This window comes from Coccinella septempunctata, chromosome 3, assembly GCF_907165205.1.
Source record: "Coccinella septempunctata chromosome 3, icCocSept1.1, whole genome shotgun sequence".
Classification (NCBI taxonomy): Eukaryota; Metazoa; Arthropoda; class Insecta; order Coleoptera; family Coccinellidae; genus Coccinella; species Coccinella septempunctata.
In genome coordinates, this window is record NC_058191.1 from 21,001,069 (window position 1) to 21,010,722 (window position 9,654).

A 9,654-nucleotide genomic window follows, 5' to 3' on the forward strand; every position below is an offset into this window, starting at 1 on the left:
TTCCTTGATAATAAATCACTGCGTTGAGATCGTAGGTTCAGGAATAAGTAGGAAGAAAACATCCAATTTACTTCAATGACCGACGTTTCGCAACTTTATTGTTGCTTTATCAAGCTCTAGACGAAGATGATGTTTATAGATCCTTCATTGTCAAACATACGCTGCACGGTAACAATGCAGGTGGACAGCGACACACTCACTCGGTCGTCGACTGAATAAATTCAATATAAAAACCATTTGAAGCTTGATGATATGATATTTTTAATTTGTATTACTGAAAATCGAAAGGATGAATGCACAGACTCAGGTTTCAAGAAATGTAGCAGAAAGAACCTTGGGTACAAAAATCACCAGAAATGATGGACTGCTGGTGTAAGGGTCATGAAAAAGAAAATTGATACTATGACAATCCGCTGACGTTTCGGGAATATATGATGTGACTATGATGATGCTGTGAAACACTAATATAAATTAAAGAAAAAGGAAAAATAGAAATAACAAGCTGTACTACGAGTACAAGACTTTTTTTGTAGAGCCCTGAATGAAGAATGAAGAATGAAGAAATATATTTTCTGATATAATTTCCGGAAACTTATCTAATATATATAATTATTTCTTTTTACTTCTTTTTTAACTAGTTTATATCGATAATGAAATAGTTAACGCCTTAACAGGGAGGCAATGAATAATAAAAGTTAATTCAGATGCATATCACCCGCTGATATGAATATCAACAGAACAAATGTTATGATCTGAAACGAACTAGCCAATTTGTCATCGTCAGGATCTTTCTCTCAATGTTTCACATTATGATATTTCATAATTTCTGGAGAGCCCTGAAGATGAAAAAATATATTTCCGAAACATCGGCGAACTGACGTAATATAAATTTCCTGTTTTATGATAATTTCACCACCAATCCATCATTTCTGATATGGATCAATTTTATAAAATTTAGAAATATAGAGGTTCATAGTGTTGACTATGTATGAATGATCTTGTTACATTCTGAATAATGAACAGAGTAAGAAAAGTTGGAATATAAAAATAAATCTATGTTCCTAATCCCATCTCATTAATATTTAAAATAAGCAAATTTGTCATCATAGAACTACAAGAGGGTTGCTGAAGTTTGGATGGATGAATATGCACAATATCTGTATATGCGTAGGCCTCATTATAAGTCAATCAATCCAGGAAACTTGACAAAACAAAAAGAAATAAGGAAATCCCTACATTGTAAGCCATTCAAATGGTTCATGCAAAAAGTCGCCTTCGATTTGCCCCTGAAATATCCGCCTATAGAACCAGATGACTTTGGTTCGGGAGAGGTATTATTTCATTGAGCATAATACACAATACATATCCTATATAATATAAATACATTTTTAGGTGAGAAATGTGGGTGTACCTGAATTATGCGTTGATGCAGGCGATAAGGATAAAGATTCTGTTATTAAAATATCAAAATGTGCCGATAGTATTGCAAAAAAAGCTGATCAAAATTTCACACTCACTTGGCACAAAGATGTTCGTGTGAAAGGTAAATCACTTTGTTGGGATGTATCAGATCTCAATGATAAAGCTGATGTTACATTATTTCCATGCCATGGAATGAAAGGAAATCAATATTGGAAGTATGATATAGTAAGTATAAATAATTATACTCAAACGATGACATTTTACTAGAATTTCATTGGAAACCTATACCTTCTGGTCTCTTTGTAAGTATATGGTTTCGGGACATACGGCACATGAAATGGCCAGAACAGTTTCTAGATAATTGAAATTGAAAATTTTCCATTTAAAAAATGGGAAAATTATTATCACTGTTATTATTATTTATAGAAATTCATGGATACTTCTATTATCTCAAAACTAACAAAAATCATGAAAAATGTGCATATTCATGCTGAGAACATGTCGTCTTATACAGGGTTCCCCATAATAGGCTGCCCATTTCAATATTTGAATTTTTTTTAGTTTACAAAACAAACTGTTATACTCAATTACATCTAACTCTTTGGGATTTATGATAACCCTTAAATTTGTTGGCTAATTTTATACTAACTTTTAATAATCACGTCTTCTAAATGACCTCCACCAACTTATACATTTTTCAATATTAATAAATGGTGGTTCATAACATGGCGCTGGGATATCAAATTTTTGTCTATTCCTTCAACTTCAACACGAATTTTGACTTTGAGTTCCTCGATTGTACATGGACGACTCACAAACACTTTGGCTCTATCGATTTGGCGAGTGACCCCTAACTTCTATCGAATTGCTTCTTATGTGAGTATTATGCTTCATAATCAGTTCTTGAAACTTTTGTTCACTTATTTAGCCCCATTAACTTCCTCAGGTAAGCATTACCAACAATTGAATAAGAAGTCTACCTAGATTTTTCTCTGTCATTATAGTGACTTCTGCACACAACCTATTGCATTTGCAAGCTTGCACGATATAAATTGATAACTTTCACCCCCTAGCCACCAAACTGCTCAGATTTTGGCTTCCTAACTGATTATTCTGTGTCTCTGGTTCAAATTCAGAGATGAGTCGCGCAATCGACCTCCTACACGTATTGTTCCATACTCATCAACGAATGGACCTACGTTCTTAAGGGGAAGTAATACCTCGAGAATCTCCATTCAAAAACGACATTTACTAGTTCTTAACACGTTGACTGCCACAGTAATTTTCAGATTTCTGGCCACTTACATTTTTTATGTTCGTTTTCAAATAAATTGTCTCTTCATGCAAGCCAACATTGATTTTTTGTTCTTTCCCAAGAAGCCAGCTATCGATATTATGATATATTACGAGTTTAATCGTAGCAACACAAGAATGGCAAGTGAATACAGTACGAGACAATTCGTAGTTGGCGTCCTAGAAAAGATCGCTACCTACGAGTTCTCTCGTAGTCGGCAGTCAACGTGTTAATTTACGCTTTCAATTTTCTACGTAAAGCCTTGATTTCTTTTTTAAATTAAAGTTAGGGAACGTCTTGATGTCACCCCGACTCTTTTTTTCCAATTTTTTTCTATCTTTCAACTGTATCAGTTCGTAATTCAGGCTATTGCTCAAAGATGTGGCACATTTCCGTATTTAGGGTAGCATCCGTAAAGCAACCAGTGTCGATCATCTTGATCCCGAATCGTATGTACTACATCCCCTTACTATAGGTAGTTTTTTCGACATTAACGTCCAGTTGCAGAAAAGTCCATTAAAATTTAATACTTCATTAAAATCTTAATCCTCCATTTTCCCCTTCAAAAATTACAGTTTTAAGGTTTGATAGGGCATCAAATCTTAATGGACTTTCCTGCAACTGGGCCTATGATTGTTATTCAATCTAGTTAATTCTCTTAGGAATATTCCATCTGAATCATTCTTATGAATGCTATCTTCGCCTTTTAAGTTTCAGCCGGTGTAATGGAGGAAGGTAATGGAATTCGTAATAGACCCACTCGGGTTGCTGGATCCCAATTATCGATAAATCTTTGACAATAAGCCATTACGTGGAGCGTCTTCTTCCAGCACGAACATTTTTTAATTAACTTTTATGGATCTTTGATAAATTTTTGTGACTGTTTTCTCTCCCATATATTCGCTTTTGAGTACTCTTGAAATTTCTTAAATCCTTTTGATTTTATAACTTGGTGTCTGTTGGTCCATTCCACCAGAATGAGTTTTGTGGAGTTTGCTTGGGAAGCTTCTCTGGATTTCTCTGGATAGTAGAGCTTCGGGATTCTCCTCCGATTTCACGATTGAACTTGACCTATTAATCGATAGACCACTTTGACATGGTTTACGTTGAAAATATTTTGATATCTTCGAATCTGACCATGCATCGATTTTTACGCTAAGGATTTTCAGGGACGTAACTGTTCTTTGCATCAACTTCTTTAATAAGGTAGCCGCACATAGCTCTAGCTGCGGGATGGTCATTTTGTTTTTGTACCTTTGTCTCAGGTACAATCAGCGTTGTGTGGCTATTATTGTGCTCCATTGTTTTAGCCTTAGGTCATGAATACTTCTATCATCTATCAGCTTTCTTCATTTTACCTAGTGACGAATATCTTAGAATAGATTTCTTCACGAATATTTATTTGATAATAATAACCAGCAACTTTGGTTGAGAAAGAAGAAAAACATCATCAACAACAACAACAATATGATGGAGGTCAAAACTTTTGACACGTAGAAAATTATTTGAGGAAACCGTATATGTGGTGGGATATTTAGCCAGAAGAACGATGAAAGATATTAATGAATGTTTGAATTGCTTGGAAGTAATTGAGGCATTAATTCTTGAATTGAAGGTGAACACAAAATTTAGAGTTTACGAATTGAGAGAGAGAAAAATACTTTATTGAACAGTCAGTCAAACGGCTATCGACCTAGGTCTTCCAGCCAAATTTACGAATTGTTAAACTATTTTGGCTGTGACTAGAGTCCCGACTCGGGACTCGTGTCCAGTCCCGAGTGACGTCATTAAATTCGGGACTGATATTCGGTCCCGAATTCAACGATACGCTGCACTGGTGCTTTGAAATTATTAAGCAGTGAAAGAAGTAGCGAAAATCATGCGCCTATGCCTAGTCAATTAGAAACAATGATTTATATTTCAATCGGGCATGTAGATATGAGTTGCTATAAAGGTAAATATGTTGTGAAAGTATATTTTATTTTCAAATCATCACATTTATAAAGAGAAAAAAGAGCAATCTTGAAATGATACATCTAAGGTGAACATTTTAAACAGAACCACTACCTCTTCATTTTTGGCTAAATTTTCATACACTTCAAATAAAAATACATTTCATTGAGGTGCCGCAGCATTGTATCGTTATTTCGTATAGAATATCATACATTTCACAAATATATTTTCCAGATTCCTTTCTCGATCACATTTTTTTTAAGTCAAGAATGGCCGTGAGGAAGAGGTTCACTTCTGAATCAAAAATTGTCTGGCAATTCCTCTGGATCAATTTACACTAAGCAGTTCTCAACTTTCTCACCAGTTAGAATTGCATACTTCGATGCTCCTTCCATTCTCAAATTCCAAGATAGTATTTCTCCTGTCTTTGCAATCTTGATTTTGAAAAAGCCCACACTATTTTTTGATAAGCAATCACTACTTGAATTTTGTCGCAACTATTCATAACTAATATTATAGGATTCGCGAACATAACCTCAAAACTCTTTTACAATGTCGGGACTGGACAAGGATCCCGAGTAAGGACAGGAGACTTGTTTGGTAATTGAGTCCATAGACAAACTGATTGAGTCATTTGATTTCGTCCGTCGGGACTGGACACGGATCCCGAGTCGGGACTCTAGTCACAGCCAACTATTTTTCATCACTTAACTATAAATATCCTTTATGTCTTAATAATCCAATTCCAAATTAAAGAGAACTCGGGAAGCAAGTAGATGTTGAGTTCAAAGACTTATGAATATGTTGATATATTATCTTTTTTTTTTAATTCCTATCGAGAAATTGCATCCATTGTTACCAAATCTACATTTTCATGATTCCAGAGTGACCTGGAACCCATACTAAAGAGACCTTGTTATTCTTGCCTATATCAATGTGTTTCCTGCGGCATGTCAGCTTTGAGTCGATGACATAGAAGTTCAGTGCTTTGGTAGCGGTTTGACTATCAGAATGGATCACTATGTCACATCCTTGATAATTTCTTTCCAGGTTTATGTCCACGAATCTTTCGATTGCAAGTACTTATGTCTGAAAAACACTCCAGCAGGAGCCTAACGATATTGAACACTTGGTGATTGCCCCGTATATTCCATCGCCAGCCCCTGTCGTGATTTTTGATCCGTCAGTATAATGGTATTAACTTTGAAATACTGGGTAGTGTATTCCTTCTCCCATTCCTTGGACTTTTAATTCTCTCATTACCTGTACCTTCCCTAGATATTCTGAGGATGACCTCATGGGCTACCCTATCTATCACTAGGTGAAGAGGTGTGAGATCTGCGATTAAGTGTTCTAGTTAGGCACGTTCTCATAGCTCCAGTGATGCACGCACAGGCAAGCCTTTGTACCTTGTGGACTATTTTCCCCGTGCTCGTCTGCTCTGGTTTAGCAAACCACAGAACTGCCCCATAGGTTATTGTCTCACAATCATGACGTACATCCATCGTAGTATTTAAGAGTTAGAGCTCCAAGTTTTACCGGATGTATTTCTGCACGCCATCAAGGCTCTTATCGCACTACTAGAGGTATTTCTAATATTCTACATGAGCTTGCTGTCTAGGATTATCCCCAGATATTTGACTTCCATTCTACGATAAATCCACTCAACGAGATGGATTTCATAGCTGGAAAGTTTTTTTTACGAGTAAAAGGAATGACTGTGGTCTTGGTTGGATTAATGTTCAGCCCCCCAGAAAACCACCTCGGATCAATAATTCTGAGGCCTTCTGTAGTAAAAAAAGAGGAAGCTCTCGAATTCACCTCTGTCTATGATATTGTCTTAAGACAATAGTTCCGTTAGCTTGGGCAGTAGTTCATCCACTTCCAAGCTTCATAGGAGAGGAGATATTTCTCCTCCTTGTGGTGTTCCACGAGTGGTTTTGACAGAGATAGTTTCACTGCCACCAATGTCTCAGCTGTTCTCGTCGTTCAACACCCTATACATCCATTTTATAATGGTATCGTTCCCTCCTCGTCTTGTGAAGGAAATTTTGTCATTCTATAGTTCGAGAATACAGAATTTGAAAATTTCATAGGAAATGTCACATTTTTCCCACTGATTTGTATGGCTGAAAGGTGCTAATTTCCCATTCAAGTCGTTGGCGATTTTTAGCGTGTTATCGGTTACTTGTGGTTATGTCACCTGAAGTTACCGTTGTATTTTAGCTTGAAACCGGTTATGGAGGGAAAGTGATATGACGTCATATCCTACGTCACTAGTATTTATCGCAAATAACCCAGCTCACGATCAGAATTACAAGCGGTGACAAGGGATTGTTTATTCATAGATTAAGGTCAAATGTATGACACGATTGAATGAAAAACGTTATCGAGAAAAAAACAGTTCTATTCCTGCAGTAATATACTTTTAAGAACGAGTCTATGGACTTTACGGAATGTGGAAAGAAATAAACCATGAACCAGTGGAATGCAAGCAATGCTTTCTTGGAGGAACTGGATGTTGGCCACCAAAATATACCATTCGTTCATCAAAGAGAAGAATATTGATCTCCGCCAGTGTAGAACCTAATTCTTGGTAGAAAAAACATCAGCTGCTATAGAACCCATCGCACATCCTCCAGAGTGGAGAGTTGCTCGGCTTTCAGGATAATCCTAGGGTATTCCTTCGGCATTATTTCTACCCCGATTGCCGCCTTTTCTGCGTTGATGACTGCTGCATAACCAGTGGCTTTCCTGGTTTTTGCTGCAGCTGTCTTCCTTTTTTTCGGCGGAGGATGTGTTATTTGCTCCGGATCTCTTTTCCTCGTTCCTTCTCCGTTGGATTGTCCTTTGGGTCTGGGCCCTGAAGAGCCTGTTTCCCAGTCTCTTCAGTTTCTATCCCCTGATGGAGGAGTCGCAGGTACTACCGTAACCTAGCACCACTGAGCCCCTTCCCCAGTGGCTCTGCTGCCTGGCAGATTTTTCGATCGTCTGATCTTTTCCTCTACAGGGTGCCCGGATGAGGAAGTGGAGATTTTCTTCTCCCCTTTTCCAGCGGTTTTTTTTAAAAGTAGTTTTTCTCTCCATAAATGGTCTCACGAGTAGCTAGGATCATATCGGTAGCTCTTCAGAGCCCCGCATGCATAAATAAGGGGTTTATACAATGGATTTCCTCCCGGTGCTCCAAAGTCGAAACCAGTAGTCTTCTCTGGCTATCCACGCATCCCTCGGATTGGTTTCCCGCCTTGGATTTAGAATTTTTGATGAGGTTGTGAATACAGGCAAAATGCAATATGTTGAAATTTAAAAAAAGTATATCTCGATATATTTGAGTTATAAGGATTTCAATGTTATATATTTTGAAATTTAGGAAAAAACCCCATTGCCCGGACAATATTGTACTTACGTTGAATATATGCCCTTAAAAACATTTTTCGCTTTACTACTGCATAGAAAAAACTTTTTCCATATCTCTCGGTGAGCACCTAGGAAAACGAAAAAAAAAACATGGTCCTTCGATGGACAAAATACCCTGTACGTACGTTTTCGCAATTTGGGGAGAAAATTTGCTCAGAAAATGCACCGAAAAAACGACCTTTTCCATATCTCTCAAACGGTGACTGGAAAAAGAAGGCGGACAAACATGGAAAAACGATTCTGATATTTTTGTTCCCATATTCGCATTCGGGAGTGCCAGCTTCAGATAGCTGGAATAACTCAACTTTTTCATGGTGATTTCTGAGATTAATGAGAAACTACAAAGAATCTACTTTTATATCCATACTAATTTTAATGATGACTGAACAGATGTAGTTAGTCTTAATGAATCTATTCTTGAAACTCAACTGATTTTTTTTCCAGGATAAGCAATGGTTCATGCATGGAATGAATGCAAGATGTTTAGATTGTGATCCTGGAACCATGAAATTGTTTGTACGTAACTGTGATGATTCTTCTAAAACTCAGAAGTGGAGACTGGAACATGTAAATCTAACAATGCTAGTAAACTGGGACAATATTGGAGTAGTATAATAAACAACTGTGCCATTAAATAGTTTTTCGAAAATTTTATATCATTCAGTACTGATTCAACTAATCGACAGTTTGGCCACTTACTTTATTCACAAAAATATTGTAACTCATCAAAAAACAATACCCCTGATTTATATTGAATAAATATTTTCATGAAAATTTACTATATAAAAATAGTTTAATTATCAATCCCAGATACGCAAGTCGCTCCTAATAGCCAGAATAGGTATCTATTCTAATTTGATTCTGATTAAATTATTTCAATTGACATTTTGCTCCTGGCAGGTTCATCGCGAATTTTTAAGCAATCTTAATTACGCGGCCGGGCGTTGGCCGTTGACAGGGCAAGATATCTGGGTGATCGGAGTTTGAATAACCCGAGTCTTTCCTCGTTTTTGTGTCATTGTATGTGTTTATTCCGAGTAGTCAGTTTGTAACCTACAAACCTGCTGAACATTATAAACATCTTCTCTTTTTGGGCCGCCTGCTTAACGTAATTTGTTACAGACTTAAAAACTCTTGCACCCTTTGAACCTATTTTTGTAAATAGAGTAGTACAGACTACCAGCACAATTCACGAACTCTATGAGAGTAGAAACGCTCAATGGTTGTAGTCAAAATACGAGTTACAAGTGAAAGTGAAATTCAATTGAATACAGAGGTATCACAAGTGAAAATCATTTTTCATTATGAACAGTAGAGACCCCTAAGTTTAGCGGGATCTGGTAGCTCCATCCCCCAGGACTAGAGCATATACAAGTGAAATTTCATTTATATCGGTTTATTGACAGAAGAATCAACATAGAATTATCCCGTCGTGGGGATGGGAAACCTGGCGAGAAATTATGTACGTATATTAAGTAGGTACGCAGTTAATCTCGGGAGATTGGATCAAACTAAAAAACACGATTCAGACCCAGTTGAAGGGCCACTGTAGGTTACAGTTGAGAATT

General features: G+C 36.9%; 1 protein-coding gene across 1 annotated transcript in view; it reads left to right on the top strand.

Moving 5' to 3' along the window:
* LOC123310176 (N-acetylgalactosaminyltransferase 6-like) overlaps positions 1–8,864 on the top strand; it is a 67,459-nt gene extending 58,595 nt beyond the window's left edge. Inside the window, exons 8-10 of the mRNA XM_044893589.1 lie at positions 1,110–1,331; positions 1,393–1,647; positions 8,531–8,864. Of these exons, the coding sequence (XP_044749524.1) occupies positions 1,110–1,331; positions 1,393–1,647; positions 8,531–8,701 (648 nt within the window). The 3' untranslated portion in view covers positions 8,702–8,864. The remainder of the gene's footprint in view (positions 1–1,109; positions 1,332–1,392; positions 1,648–8,530) is intronic.
* The last annotated feature ends 790 nt before the right edge of the window (positions 8,865–9,654 follow it).